This window comes from Tyto alba, unplaced genomic scaffold (assembly GCF_018691265.1).
Source record: "Tyto alba isolate M040663 unplaced genomic scaffold, T.alba_DEE_v4.0 Super-Scaffold_1000006, whole genome shotgun sequence".
NCBI lineage: Eukaryota > Metazoa > Chordata > Aves > Strigiformes > Tytonidae > Tyto > Tyto alba.
In genome coordinates, this window is record NW_024881272.1 from 5017005 (window position 1) to 5033330 (window position 16326).

At 42.2% G+C, this 16326-nt stretch overlaps 1 protein-coding gene across 8 annotated transcripts in view; it reads left to right on the forward strand.

Annotated features, from left to right (window-relative positions):
• Positions 1-16326, forward strand: part of RASAL2 (RAS protein activator like 2) — a 188798-nt gene that overhangs the window by 75477 nt on the left and 96995 nt on the right. For all 8 annotated transcript variants that reach the window (XM_042803368.1, XM_042803369.1, XM_042803382.1 and 5 more), the window contains exon 2: positions 8228-8355. In XM_042803368.1, the coding sequence (XP_042659302.1) occupies positions 8228-8355 (128 nt within the window). The remainder of the gene's footprint in view (positions 1-8227; positions 8356-16326) is intronic.

A 16326-nucleotide genomic window follows, 5' to 3' on the forward strand; every position in this document is an offset into this window, starting at 1 on the left:
GTAAGAAGCTTAGAAGAGCTCAGCAGTGTTCAAGCTAATTGGCAGCTTTAAACTGCTATTAAGAGCTCCCACACCTTTTGCTCAAAGAAGCTGCACAGTGACAGCGAGCTGGTGCAACTTTCTGCTTTCTAATCAGAATTACCCTGCCAGGCCAAGTTTAGCTTTCTGCCTAATTTTTGCTTCTGCTGCTAGCTCCTTAGCTCTCGTTTTTCAGGACTTTGCAAGAAAGCTCGAGACTGTTGGCACGCTCAGCATCTGCTCGCTAAACCACTCGTAAGATTTTAAGACTTGCAGTTTCTTTTTTGGAACGACTCCATGATTTTCCCTTTTGAAAAGAAAATCTCGGTGAAACTGCTCGCATGGTTGTGGCCTAACTGAAATTGTGCTCTCGAGCTTCCACAGGGCGCTCGGGTACCGGGGAACACTGAACCCTTTTAGCAAGTATTAGGGGTTGAGGGTGGTAAACATGTTAGCACAGGTCTTGGGAAAGGTTTGGTTTGGTTTTTGAATGGCATGTGTTACGGCAAAATGAGAGGGGAAATCTTGGCTGATCTCTGCCATAGTCTCAGTTCTCTTGGTGTGAAAACTACTGAGCTTTTGGTAGGCAGCGTGGCAACGTTGCAAGTATGGGGCAGATGTACTGATTCAGGACCAAGTTAAGTTGGCAGAGCTGTCTGGGAGCTCAGCTGGGGGAGTGAGCCTGCCGTACCTTGCTTGCTGCCGGCCGTCTCTTGTACAAACAAGTCAAATCTCTCCTAGGGAAGGAATGAAGGGGTGGGAATGATGTCAGCAACGAGAGGAGAGGCAGCAAGAGCTCATCCTTCTGGGAGATGCCAGGCCTGTTGAACGGTAGCATTTTGTATTTTGCCTGGTTGCAAAGGAGACAGCTTTTGGCTGGCTATTAGGTATTCACTCATCTGATGGCTTAGCCCTTCCCACATAAAAATTGCTCCTTACATTTTTAATTTTTTCTTTTCTTTTTTTTTTTTTTTTTTTTAATGCAGAACTTTTGCAGGAAATTTAAGAATCTGTCTGGTAGCTCTGGTAGTGAACAAAATGTTGATGCTCACACTTCGAGCTTTAAAGGTTAGTCTTGCTTTCCCTGTGTTGAGCTGACACTGCTGCACAGGAGAAGTTCCAAGCAGAAAGGCAACCGTTCTCCCACTCCATCACAGATCTCGTTAAACCTTTACAACAGCTGGTGGAAAAAAAGCTGTGCCCTTATCTGTTTGCAGAAGAGACACACAGTCCTCATTCCCAGGAGGGAAAAATCCTCAAAACCTTATCCGTAAGCAGTGAGCAGCAGATACCTTCAGACTTCTCATCTCTAAATTTATGGAGACTCCTTCACCCAGAGCTGGCATACTGATGGTAGGGAAATGGAGGCACACACAATAAGCATAAAAATTGCCATGATGATATTTCTGTGAGGGTGCAGGGGATGAAAATTGTACCTGACTGAACAGTTTTTATGTCGGTCTGCTTGTAGCTTACGAGGTTCTCCACTGGGATAATGGAAAACCAGTTTTTAGACTGTGCCTGATCACTGCCACTCAATAAAAGAGTAGTCGAAAGTTAATAGGTTAGATTGGCAAGATTGGCCTATACTAGAAAAATTAAAGATCTTGTGAAGAATTTGTGTTGCAGTGCCAAATACATTGGAATCTGAGAAAGTCACGGCGCTGGCCATGGCTTCTGCCAGCTTCTAGAATACCATTTTCACCTACTTAAACCTTTTATGGCTTTGTTCTGTGCAGAATAGATTTTCCAGGTAGCATTTTGGCCGTAACCAGTTGGCGTGAGAGCTTCTGTGATCTTTGAAATCTGATGGTTTGACTAAGCTTTCTTTACCTCCTACCCGTGATATTAGGTTTCCATGCAAGAATTCGGTTATCGTTGCGTGCAGCTGCCTGAGGAGAGCAACTGGATTCAGCTGAATTGAGGGCTAGTCGTTGCGTGTGTAATGAAGTTTGTTGAGCGTGGCTATTAAATATAACAGAAAGAATTCACACTAGATACTTACCTCTGTAATAACATCCTACATAAATAGCATGCCTCTCATCCCAAAGGATCTGCTCATGCTTTCTGCACTTAAAATAGCACCTTCTTCACCCGAGAGATCTGTTGCTGACCACGAAAACGTAGGTACCTCTTAACTGGAGCCTGCCACACAGTGATTTAGAGGGGCAAGTGAGCAGTGCCGTGTCTCACAGTAGCCACAAGAAGTTTCCTAGAAAACCTACAGTCGTTGCCCATGCTGTGATTTGAAATAAAATGGCAGAGTTAACAGTTTTATTTCTATAATATGTTCTGGTCATATCTCTAAGTGTGTTGTGATTCAGCGAAGAATTAATCAAGCCTAAGAGTGTCATGTTTTCTCTGTAACGTGTGAGTCTCTGCATTACCAAACACAGTATGTGCTGAATTTTTCTTATCGTATTATACAGTTAGTCCTAAGCATTGTATGTTCTGTGTTGGGACATTGTGGTGGTTGTCCGTACAAACTTGGAGGATGAGTGTCCCCTCCTTCTCCCACATGAATTTGTGCATCGTGATAGGTTTTCTTTGCACAGTTGTTTCTGATAGTATCTGTCTGCAGTCCTCCCTAGACCAGAAACCACTGCGTATGGCTGGAAGTTGGTTTGAGAAATAAGAAATGTAAACAAAAGCTATATATATATCAGCATGAGAGAAAGTGGAAGTTGGCTTGATTGTGCTTTTCCTAGCAGACCCTCAGCAACTGACCTCTGTCGTCATCTGCTCTGTGTAAATGTTGCGATATTGTCCCTCTTTTAGCCGAGCCAGGGTTGCTCCGACACCTGAGCAGCGGTGCTTGAATTCTCTTCTGTTTTAAATCCAGATCCTGCAGCTCTTCATCTGAGCATCACTTAGCTGTCCAAAATAGCTGCATATACACAGACAGCTGTATGCCTCATAACTGTGCTATTGCTGTTTATTTTCACTCGCATGAGTAACTTCTTTTGTGGAAATCATGCCTTATTACAAGATGAAGGTTTAATGGAATGAAACATGTTGAGACGTGGTATATTTCCCTTTCCGCCATATCTTTCTCTTGAATCATGAGTTTCATCAACTTTCAGAGATGGTGTGGGTTTAGTGAAGGACTTTTAATTGCTATTTGTCTTTGAAGCTTCATGTCAATAGTAAGGCTTGTTTCAGCTTCTATTCAACTGCTTGATAGAGGTTCAAACTGATGATTATTCGAACTGGACGGCATGCTTGTGCACAGCTGGGTAGGTCAGGGGACTGACAAGCTCTCATGACAGTACTTACCTAAAGTTCTGTGTGTCCTGTCTCTATGGTAAGTACATAAAACACCATGGAAACATTGACATTGGACAAGCAGACGTGTTGTCAAAAGGTGTGAGGGCTCCTACTAATCTCTCTTCAAGGGAAAAAAAAATCCTCCTTGCATACACACTTGGCTACTACGCTAGTTACTCAGCTGCTTGGCAGCTCCTCATTGGAAATACTAGGAACAGAATACGAACCCTAATAAAGTCGATGAAAATTTGGCAAGTACTTCAGTAAGCCCTTGATTTCACCATCGGAAGAGTGTGGTTCAAAAAAAGGAGCTTTGACACATGCCAGGGGTGCTCTTGTCATCACTGGGATGGAGGTTTAGTTCTGTGTTTTATTGATGGTAGGTAGAGAGTGCTTTTTGGCAAAGAGGCTGAAGGCATGAATTTACTATTAATGTAGTTTTGTTGGCCGTATTTCTGCTAATTCTGTCCCTTTCGCTAGCTCTGAAGGGGAGAGAAGATGCTGCTCTTCTGGCTGTAGAAGAGCTGTCGGGGACTAAATGATACTGCAATGCCCATCATCTCTTGGAAATATTTTTCTGGTTTTGCCCATTGCCTGCTTTTTGGGAAGTATTCTTCACTTGCAAATGCATTTGGAATTAAAAAAAAAAAAGAATTGTTGCATGCTTGCAATAGAAGATTCAGAAATGTTCCCATCTGATAGCCCTAGTACTACTCCCTAAATACTACTAAACTGCCGTCAGTTTTCATAAAATGTCTTACCCTTTCTGTGGGGATCGATTTGGCACTGGCTGCTTCTTTCCTCGTTCCCTTGCCCTACACCAGTCAACACTTTTTTGTTGTTGTGGTTTTATGGCACAACTGTTCCTTCCCTCCCACCCACACCCCCCCCCCTTTTTTTTTTTTTTTTTTTTTTTTACATAAGCTCTGTACTTAAAGAATAAGGTACAAGTTGTCAGTTGCTGAGAGAAAGGGAGCTTTGTGGATATTTATAACATGCCTAATGGCATTTGAGAGCCCTGAGGAAAAACAACGCTGTTTCCAATCTTCAGCTATGTCAGATGTGGCAGGCAGGCAGCGATGCTCTTCTCAGTTCAGCAGGGGAGGATATACTGAGAAGGGGATTTTTTCCAAGCTATTACTTAACTGATATTAGCATTTGAAGGCACATAAGGCATGACCTTTAATCCTGTGTGTAGACTAACTGATCTGCTTGCTTGAATGCCTCATTGTAATGATGCAGAATGGAAAGGATTGCATCAGACCAGAGAAAGAAATCTTCTGTCACCAGAACTTGCATATTTAGGTGTGTGGCTGCACGAGCCCATCCCACACGTCACATCTGCAAAGTCAGAGCTTTCAGATGCACCTCCCTGATCTCTCCTCCAGCTCCTGTCCAAAATTGCATTCATCAGTGAGCTACCCTCCAAAGCACAAGACTTCCTGTATGAGCTGCTAGATAGTAGCCCCAAAGTGAGAAAGGACAGCGCTGACTTTCGGTCTGTTCCAAAAGCGTGAGTTACACATGGACTTTTTGCCATTCATTTCCATAGCAATGCAAACAGTGGTGGTAAATTAGTTTTATGGGGCATTAGTGGAGGAGGTCAGTGGGTTTTATTACATTCATGTGAAAAGTTGGAGCCAAGAATGTAAAATGAAAACTGAAGATGAAGAGCACCGGAAAGCAGAACAGGGTATGTGAAGCAACCAAGTGTGTATGTGATACTGTGTAAAGTCCCAAAGAGTCTTCAGTCTAAACTGGTAACATATTTCAGAATAAGTTTTGAAGTTACAGCTGTTGCGAGAGGCTATCCGAAGAGGTCAAGCACACAGTAGGGCTAGCTGAGAAATAATTGAAATGGGTAGGACAAATGCGCCAAAGCTACGCTGCGATTTTTGTTGCAGCAAGTTTTCTTGTAACGTGTGTTCAGCATCCGTCTAGTTTGTGAGATGGGCTTGCAGCATCAGCCTCGAGGAGAGGACTGAAGTTGTGGGACCTGATACATCAGAAAACCAGCTTGCAACTGCTCCTCTTTGTTGAAGAGAGCGCTTGGGCAGCCTGCAGGGGTGGTGGGGCTGTGTCCCGACCTGTTCAAAAGGATACCAAGACAAACACAAGGTATTAGTGCTGTGGTGTTTTCTAGCAGTGATTGACAGCTCCAGACAGCAAGATGGCATGTTACTCTGCCAGCAGCCTGTGGAAAGCTGTTCTGACATAGCCAACCCACTTGGCAGCAGAGCCGTGGCTGGCCCGCAGCGCCTGATGACTCAGTTAAGTCCTGGAGTTGTTATTGCAGAGGAAGAAGTCGTTCTGTTCTTTAATTCCTTTGTTCAGCCCATAGATCAGTTGGATGGTATCCTGCCAAGGCCGGTAGTTAGGAGAAATGATAATGTGAAAGTCTTCTGGGGCTGGGTGAGTTGTGACCATAGACTTTGTGTTGGAGCTAATGGTCCAGAAGGATTTTCTTTTGCTATTAGGAAATTTACCAGCAGTTTAAAATATAGCTTACTTGGTTATTGCTCAGCATAGCAGCTGGAGGCATTCTTGCTGCTAGCCCACCCACATAAGCAGGACGGGTCAAGCCTTCATCCTTTCTTCCCCCTGATGATTTATCGTCTGCTTTCATTACCCAAGAGACTAGATCCCCAGAGCTCTGGTCTTCACATTTCTGTTGCACTCTCGTGCCAGGAGTCCATGACTTCATCCCTCTTGCTCATCTTCCCCCCCGTCAGCCCATTGCTCATAGTCATGTCTTGCTTAGGCACGGGTAGGGCTCATGCGCTGCTGTTTGGGAAACCAAGGTCTAAGCAGGAGCAACAGTGGTTTTATTTTAAATCTGGTTAGGTTTTTGGTTGGATGTCAGAATAAATGTGAGTTGAAGTTGCGCCAAAAATCTGCTTGGAGGGTTAATGTCTGTAAGATGGACAAATATGTAACTTGTGAGAGAGTCTGCTGTGCTCTAGCAGTTTGCATTTATTTCCCTTAATTATGCTTACGCCCGAGTAGAGTTTTGGGCAATTTTGAGACACACAGACTTGCTTGTCACTGTTGGGAAATGAACTTTGTTAGGAGAGGTAACTGTGGAGCCTGATTCCGAATCTCGGCTTCTTCCTCGAATTACCTCACCTGAAATGAAAGGAGCAAAGGTGGATTTCTTTATTATTCAGAGCAGTGAGAGCCTTAAGTCCTTTTCTTTCTTTTACTTAAAGGTGTCAGATTGCCTGTTTCAAGCCTTCTGCTGAATGATCACAAAAATCCAAACGCAACATGAGGTTGAACTAGGTACTGAATGCCATCTTTCAAGTTAATTCTCCAGCTTCAGAAGTTGACACATTCCTTTCAGTGCGGAGGCAAAGTTGCTCTCAAATGCAGGAAAAGAGCGTGAAGACGTTGCAGGGGGGATTTGTCATACCCAGGGTCTGCAAGGAGTGAAGTCAGTCGGAGGGGGGTTAATTACTCAAGGTTTCGTGCTTGTGTTAGGACTTGCACTCTTCCTTGCTGGGTGTTTGAGGATTCGCTGGCCTCTAGTGGTGAAGCCGGGTAGAAGCTACGAGAAGCATCGCTGCTTAGCTCTGCACAGGCGTTGGGTTGGTATGTGTACTAAAAGGAACACTTCGGTTTTGAACACTCATTAATGGGCTCCTGAAATAGTTGAAGGAAGTCCTGGACTCCTATGGAGCAAGCCTCTTGATTTTTGCAGTGTCTGTTTTAGACCTTTTAGAAGTAGTCCTGGCACTTCAGGAATCTACAGCATAGATATTGAGAATGGCTGATATTTAGATCCATGCAAGTAAAGTTGTAAAAAACTAGAGTGTAAGATAAAAATGAAACTTTATCTTACAAAGCAACCAGAACTTAATCTCAAAACTTTACAAAGAGATGACTTGAAACTGTTTTCTAAATTTATATAAATGGTGTTACCCACAGCTCTGTTGCATACATCCTTTTTTCTACTATTCATATAGCATTTCTGTCTCCTGTAAAGAGATTTTTTTTTTAGAAGCTGACTACACTCCTGGATTCCTAGGTCTTTTTTGCACCCAGTCTTCTCATAGCACTGACAGTGTCCCTTGCTGCTCCTCAGCTTTCTCTGCTTTTGAGCTTGGTTGCTCAGCAGTGAAGTCTGTCTGTCTGCTGCTCTTGTTTGCATGCTTTCCTTTCCCAGTCTTGGAGAAAAATTCTTAGTAGTGAGAGGCACAATGTGATACGTAGCTCAAGCCTGAGAGACTTAAAGGAAATTGATTTTAAAATAAATTTTGAAAGATCAGCTCTGGGAGCTAAACAAGCTGGATTTTGGCTGGTTGGTTTGTTTGTTTGAGGGGAGAGTTTTGGTTTTTTGTTTGAGGTTTTGCTCCTAAAGTGTCTGTGGCTAAATGAAAATGTTGGAAGACTCTTATCTGTCACAATTTAATCAAATAGCTTCCCTACCAAAAGATGTTAGTAAGCCCTTCTCAATTAAAGGGTTTCTCCCTCCCCTCTCTTCTTCAAGCCTGCCTTCCTTTATCTGCATCTTCCTTCCTATGTCTCTCTATCCTTAGTCTCAAAAAATCTAGTTCATTAAGATTTAGAGTACATTCAGGACCCTACCCCTTTTAACTGCATTTTTTAGAAGGAAGAGAAGGGAAGATTAAGTCTTCATGAGAGCTCTTGGTCTTTTCTTTTGATTATAGTTCAGTCTTTGACAAAGACATTTATATTCAACTCAGGTATTGCCATTTTTGTAAGTCATGCTATTGATAAATAAGTATTCATAGTGTACCTTACATAGTGTTCCACATGGGTGCCTCCCAGGATTAGCACTGTGTCTTTTAATATGCTGAAACAGGCACTGCTAAGTACAAATTGCAGTTTTGGTTCGCATCTAGCTGCAGAACAGCAAAAGCAAAGAAGGTGGTTCATGACACATGCTAATGATTCCGGCGTCACGGTTTTCTGTTCACAGATGTGAAAGGACCACCTACACACCGACTGTCCTGCGGCCAGTCCCCCTACACCGAAACGACAACATGGGAGAGGAAATACTGCATCCTGACAGACAGCCAGCTCGTGCTGCTCAACAGGGAGAAAGAGGTGAGAGAGGCTCACGTTGGCCACTCAGGATTATTTTTTGACCTTTACTAGTAAAACGAAAAGGCAGCTTTTTTTCATTTCCCCCTTTATTTTGTTCACGAGTCTAGTGAAATGTGTGAAAGGGGGGAAAGCAGGGAGCTAACCTATTTCGTGTATGGATGGCATGGTGCACACAGTTATAATCTAGCTGGCCCAGATGCTGGTTGCATGGAAGAGGTGACAGCAAACTGTGTGCACTCAGAACTCCCTCCCAGAGTTTTACAGCCTGTGTTTAAGTCTGCCGCTACATCTTCTACATTCTTACTGCTTTTAATGGTAGTTAAAGGCACCACAGCTATGTAAACCTACCTCCTCACATCAGTGCAGACACAAAGATAGGGAAAAGTGCACTAAAGGCAGGGAAAAAGGGTTTTATTTGTGTCTGTATTGGAGTGCTGAGCAGAGGTGGTGTGTGCCACCTTTACACTGTACAGTCACCCTTGCTGCAGTCACAGGGTAAATGGTTTGAGACAGAGGTTTGCGCGCTCTCTCTCTCTCTTGCTAAATGCAGCAAGGAAGATTGGGTGCCCCTTGGCATGGATGCTCAAAGCTATTGCAACCATCTTTGCTTTAATTATAAAATTACTGTGGGAGTGTGTATATATATATAGCACGTAGTACTTGGCATTGTGCCTTGCAATGAAGGCAATAACAATATGGTTAAAGAATAAGCATGCTTTAGTTGATTGAAACACTGAACAAACAAATGCTGATAATTCCCTTCTCCTAGATTATGCCATGCTATGTTTTTTCATGTGATATTTGATGTATACAGACTGTCACGAATGCATGAGCTTTAGAAGCATTTGATAATGCTCCTGGGTTTGTTTGTTTAATTATTCTGCTGTAGATTTACCCTGTTTAAAAAATAAATATTTCAGGAGGAGCTATAAAATAAGAATGTTTTCAAATTACTGAAATAGATTTTATTACATATAAATGCCTATGATTTTGAGTCTAATTACCATGGTTTCCTACACTTGGAGATGACCTGAATTTTTATGGTTTTCCTTGATTCTTTTGAAGCTGCTGTGTATAGGCTGAGAGTACGAGACCTGTTTCTGGTGTAGCACTAAATGTTATTTATCTTCAGCTGTGATCAGATTTATTTACCAGGGCTGAAATACTTCCTTGCATAGCGAGAGTAGGAGGAAATGGTTTAGGGAAGGACTTGAGTTATTAGAAGGGAACAACATCAATGCTAATGCATAGGAGAGGTGATCAAACGCAGGGAAAATGGAAAGCCCATATCATAATGTTTGTTTACTGTGTAATTGTTTTTCTAGTCTGACAGGGCTTTCACCTAAAGAATTAAAGTATATAGTGAAAAAAACTCAGGGACATGTGAGAATTATTCCTAAAACTGTACTGTACCAGCACAGCTGGGCTAAAAGGATGCATCTCATTAAAGAAATGTAATTGAAAACAACACTGTCTTGTATCACAAATAATTATCTGAAGGTGGTAATCATGCACTTAGGAGTTCTTAATTTCTCTTACCACATACAGTTGAAAGCATTTTGCTGCTTAGATCCTAAGGAGTAAATATGGGAAGTCTGACCATCACTAGTGTTAAGTGATTAAGTAAAAAGATTAATGTGTTAAGTCATTATGTACTATGTTTAAATACACTCTGTTTTTTGTCAGAAGATGGAGAAATTCAGTATCAGACTATACAGAGCCTGGGGTTTAAGTATAGCAGTTCTCCCAAAAAATCAAGCAGTAGAGTAAATCTTTGCAACGTGCACTATCACAATGAGAAATAAGTTGTTTGGGGAAGTGCTGCATGCAGATGGACCAAGCAGACGTGCCTTTGGTGCAGGTGTGACTCCACATGCTGATAATGTGATTTGTTTCAGAAGCTCGTAGCTGGAGTCGGATTTGCCATTCTGATTTTCAAGCAATTTGGGACTGGTGTTAAGTGAAAGGAAAAAGGAAACTCCTTGCAGAGTCATGAGTACTCTGTAGGAAAATGAAAGGTGGTTTTAATCTAGCTTCTGAATGTACACATGGCAGCATACATACAGTCCCTTATAGAAACACAAAACATACAGGAGTAGAGCTCCTTGTTAAGAGAGAGACACAGACCTGATACTCTGGATTTGCACCACCTTCTAATTTTTCTGAAATAAAGTATCTCTTGTAGCTTTCATGAGAAAGGGAAGGGGAGGCAGCTGGGTTAAATTTTGCTTGCCAAGTCATTCAGAGTTGAAAGAGGCTGTATGAAATGTGATCTAGAAGTAAGAGTGAACAGAGGCCTAAGGCAGCAATGGGTAGAAATGCTTGGGAAGAGCGTAATGGTTGAAAAGTATGTAGAAGGGGAATCAAAAAAAGCCCATGGGTGGGACCACAGGTACAGGGAGCTTAAGCAAAAGACCAGGTGAATGAGGAAGAGGGAGGTTACTTAAAGAAGAAAATTGAAGGTTATGCTTAGAGTAAAATTATTGGAAAGGTGGTGCTGGAAGAGGTTTTTTTTTAACATGAAATGAGCTCACAGGCAACAGGAGCTGAAGATGGAGAGGCTCCTGCTCTGAGCACGGGAACTGCTGATAGAGTGGGTAGGTCAGAATTTATTTGGACTGCTGGAGAGGATCTTAAAAAACAATGTGAAGGACAGAGTGATACCCATCCGTGAGGGGGTGGGTGTGGGGAAAGAAGGAAGAGATGTTAACAGCAGAGTGCCCTTGCAGCCGAGAGGGAGCACTTGCACCATCACAAGGCTGGTGTAATTTGAAAACTGTAAGTCTGAAGCATCTCATTTTATTCTCTGTGCATCTGTTTGTTACTTCACGGAATAAAAAGCCAAGAAGCTAAGCCTGTGTGAAATTGAAGGGGAACAGCAATGTTTGATGTTTATGATACTTTGTAAAATCATTATGCAAGTATGTAAGTCAAAGCCAAAAGTAGGAAAACATACAAAATGCAAACTGGCAAATGAAAGATGTCTTAATTGTTTCAGGTATAATGCTAAGTTTGGTTTCTTTCGGTTGATGCTGTATTTTAACAGCATTATGAATTGTACACATTTTCAAGACTGAGGGGACAGTACAGAAATAAACAGAGGAGTAAGAAAACTTTTCTTCTAACATCTCACCACTATGGATTTATTGTCAAGGCAGTTTGGATAGAGTATGTGCAAGAGAGATCTTGAGCTGTGCAAGCACAAGGGTAAGTTGGAAATCGGAGAAATTTCAGAGTACAACTTGATCCAAAAATATCTGTAATTACTCAGACAAAAATAGTCTGATGGTATCACCTTGTGCAGTGTAGAAAAATATTAATTACTTGACACCTTGTCAACCTTATAAAATGAAAATAGGTGAGGCTGAAGAATGAAGATTATTAATGAAGGGAAGAGATTGATGCCCAAAAAGTAAGTGGAAAGAAAATGAATCCCTGCAGGGACATGAGAGACGACTCATCAAATAAGGAGTCATGAGTGACAGGAGATGTGCAATTACTACAACATATCCTGGTGTGGTAATATCTAGCAGCACCTTCCATGACTAGGAGAACAGGTCTAGATTGATTCACTTACAAATCAGGTATTTTTTCTACAAGGAAGATGGTTTCCCACTGTCAGGAAGGTGTAGATACTTTCATCCTTTGTGAAACCTGTTCCATAGGGTAAGAGCTGTGAGGGCACAGTAAAAGTGTCTGCAAAGTCAGTGCCTTTTAAACAGGGGAAAAAAGGGAAGGAGTTAGTGTTTATGAAGAGTGGTTTCAGAGAGATAATCCATTGCACAGCACTTTCATGAGGGATATGACAAATGGCTGCATCTGGTTTTGGGCTGCTTTTTAGTTAGTCTTTGTCTGAAACTTGGCTGCTGTCCTGCAGAATCTTTTAATTTTGTGTTCAGTTGGAAATGAAGATGAACAACACTTCTCACTGTGTTAGACTCTTCTTTTTTTCCTCCCTGCACCCAAAACCTCATCTTTCTTCTTGTATTTAGAGGTGTTTTTAATCAAGGGCAAAGGATAGTAAAGACCTACATCTGCTGTGACAAGATCTACTCCTTATTGGTGCTGGTACAGAGGCCAGCAGCAGGACATCTCTGATGTATTTTCCTACTCTTCCATCTCCTGTGACTGACACCAGTAATGGAGCGACAGCGATGATCCCAAGAGAAAATAGCAAGAGCAAACACTGATGCCTGGGGCCCCAGGGGAGGTTCTTCAGAAATGCCCTCTGCCATTCTCACAAGACTTGTCGTGTCGGTATCTTACAGCAAATATGTTTTACCTGTACACAGGAGTTTGTCAAAGCTGAATGCAGTCGTAAGAAAAGATTTGCTTCAATTCCCAAATGAGTTTATTTCTTTTCCAAAAGCCCAGAGAAATGTTTGTTGTCAAAATTTTTAAAGTGGATTTCGATGTCAAAATTTTAGCCAGCTTATATCTTTCTGGAGGAAGGTAAACATTAAAATGAATTGCTTAGCTCTTTTGTTAACATGATTCCAAACTTCCTGACTATTAGTTCAGAAGAAGCTGCAAGTTCTCAGTTTTTTGTCTTGAATCAGTCTTTCCAATCTTGAAAAAAATCCAGTCTTCATCTATGCAATAGAGAAACTTTTTTCCTCCTTTTTTGTTTGCCCTTAAGAGGCATTAAATGCTTGTCAGGCTCTTACTCCTGTTTCTTCCGAAATCTCTTCATCATCTTCATCTTCAAACTACTAGAAATCCCAAATACATGATGTTTATATTTTAAGTATAATTAAAAAGTATATTTAAGTATATGTAATTTAAAATATACTTTTATACTTAAAAAGCATGTTCAGTGGCAGGTGAGCTGCAATGCTGTCCAAGAGTTCAGAGTCCAGGCTCTGAACCTGTCCTTGTTAAATTGTGAAATTTGACAATGAAACGTGGCCTGTGATCAAAATTGTCAAGATTGCCAAAACTATCAGCATTTGGACTGTCCCTATGTACCTTCTTGTCCCAGAGTTAAGCTGCTCAGAGTCCAGCCCTGAACCGGCAGCTTCAGCATATTGGCTCAGGCCGAACGATTATCATATTGGCCGAACGATTTCCAGGTTGGTGAAGTCTCAGGAGGGTGAAGAACAGGATAATGAAGCTGGATGGAAAAAAAAAAAAAAGAGCCGAAAGCCTCCATTGCCATTAGAGTCCTGACTCTGCGAGGAGTCATTTGTCATTCCCTTCCATCCTTTGCTGAGCTGCTTGCTGGAATGGCAGGGGCTGGAGGAGGGAGGGAAGATGGCAGATGTCTGGCTTGTTCACATGGTGTTTAGTTGTGCACTTGCTTGTGTTTTTTGGTGCCCCCCAATCTGTGAATCCGTTTGACGTACCACAGAGCAGTTTATATACCTGTTTAAAAACGTGTCCAGCCCCAAGAGATGCAGAGCTGCTGACCAAGCTCATTTTCCATGTTTGTGAAGCTGTATTTTTAAAAGCAGGCTGATCTTATACTAAGCAGTAAATACTGGTCCTGCAGTCTTGGAGTTAGTTCTTTTTTGTCAATGTAGGCTGAGACTATTGTTTTGGAGGAATGTTATTTAAAATAACACAGCATTTTTAAGTCAGACTTAAGGGAGGATCTTTTTTAGCTTTTTCGCTACTTCAGTCTTGTCTGTGAAATTGTGAGATGTTTGTATGGTCTCTGCTGTAGATCAAGCTATATAGCATTAAAATGTTGTTCCTTATCCAGTTTGTAGAATTACTGAGTGAAATAAACAGTATCAGGTTTTTCTCAAGCCACTACAATTACACTAACAAAAGCATGGGTTTGCTGGTATGGATTGTACTGCACTAGATGAATGTCCCCACACCAATGAACCTTTTTTAGTGTGCAGTCTAACCATGTTTTCCTGGTCTGGGCAAATGCTAAGTACAAAGGGCTAAGTGACCCAGAATTAGGACCTGAGCTCTCAGACAGTCTTCCTGTTAATGGCTCAGTTCCTCTTTGAAGATAAATCCTATCTCTGGTATGCAGAAGCAGATTTGTTTTTGACATCAACTCCGGTGTGCTGCAGCCTGTTTGCTTTTCCCAAGGACACAAAGGACAGCGTGGCCTCAATCACCATTCTCCTCCTCACCCGCAGCAGCAAGTCAGTACATCCATAGTGTTCTCCTGGCTATCGTCGTTGTTCTAATATATACGCTGTTATCAGGGTGGTAGTAGTGCTTTTTTTCTGTGTCAGCAGATTAAAAGATTATTTCTGTCATCCCATGTCCAAAAGCACACACAGATACCGAAGAATATACTTGAAAGAAAAGGGACTATATTCGTTTCTCAGTTAAAAAAAAAAAAAAAAAAAAAAATCTAATAGTAGAGAAATCTACTTGGCAGGAGCTGTATTGGTATAGAGCTAGCACCTAGGTATAGGTGCAACAAGTTTACTGAGAAGGGAGGATCATAGGGTGGTAGCTTCATGCTTTTAGGTTGTGCTGCAGCAGGTGTGTGGTGTGACTGGTAATAGCTGTTCTGGAAATACAGCTTGCAGCAGCCCACCAAAAAAATGCTCTGAAGGAAATCAGGAGAAGCAGTGGAGCAGAAAAGCTCTTAAAAGGGAGTAAGACTAAATGGAGCCTCCAGATGAAAACTAAAAACCTTGTATGTGATCTTGATTGAATGAAAGTGGCATAAGCTAACAAAATTAGTCTCTGCTTAACTTCCTAACACGCTCTCGCACGGAGATCGTTTGGCAAAGGAGCTGCTGTAAAAAACTACCAGCAAGGAAAGTAGCCTTAACAGAATAACCACTAGGGATTTGGGAAACTTGTTTTGAGAAATGAGCACTGTTTGAAGGAGATAAATAGACTAACATAGTAATAAATAGCATTTTAAAATGACTTTAATAGAATGCTAAGTGCTTAAAAGTCAGGAAATGCCAGAACTAGTTTGTGAGCGCCATTGTAGTGCAGCCTGTTTCTAAAATAGTACAGTATCTTGTACATCTTTTATAACCTTCAGTACAAATGAATAATATCTTTTTGTTTGCTATTAATACTCTGTTTTCAGAGATGATTGAAGATATGAAAGAATAAGCAGCACAGGAAATATGACAGGGGTTTCTATTCCTTTAACTGCAAGCTGTCTTGTACGTAGCTATGTGAAAATAAATTGCCATATTGCGTGTATCGCCATTGTACTGTTGAAGCCAATGTCCTCATCAAAAGTGTGCTGAGATGTTTTGGGCACTGAAGGGTTGTGTCTGCCTCCAGCCCCTGAATGATGCATTTTTCCCTCATCCCCAGGGTTTCTTCCATCTGTTGAATGTAAGGGTTTAAGGCGGCCTCACCAAGTTACAGGTTCCAGATACGGTAACATATCTGACACCACATACAAGACCAACAGCTTTAGGGATAAACAGTTTCTCTCTAATTAATGTTGCAATAACAAATTATCGTGGTTTGAGCTCAGAGGGCAGCTGAGCACCACGCAGCTGCTCACACCTCCCTTCTCTCCCAGCGATGAGAAGGGACGAATAAGCCAGGCTTGGGATTCGAGATAGGACAGGGAGGGGCAAATCACCCTTTATGGTCATGGGTAAAAGGCAGACTCATTAGGGGAAGAACAAAGAACATAGATTTACTGCAGATACTAACAACAACACTCAACAGAGTAGGACAGTGAGAAGCATTGCCACATCTTGAGAACACCTTCCCCCCACCCCTCCCTTCTTCCCGGGCTCAGCTCTGCTCCTGATATCTCTACCTCCTCCCCCAGTCGCGCAGGGGCAGGGAATGGGGGGTGCAGCCAGCGCTGCCTCTTCTTCCACCTTCAGTGGGGGGACCTTCTGGAACTTCTTCCTCCTGCTCCAGCATGGTCCCCCTCTCACAGGAGACAGTCCTCCACAAACTTTCTCTGACATGAGTCCCTCCCACGGGCTGCAGCGTTCCCCACACTGCTCCGTCATGGGACACCAACTCTCTCCAACTGGAGTCCCTCCCACGGCTGCAGCCCTTCCTGAG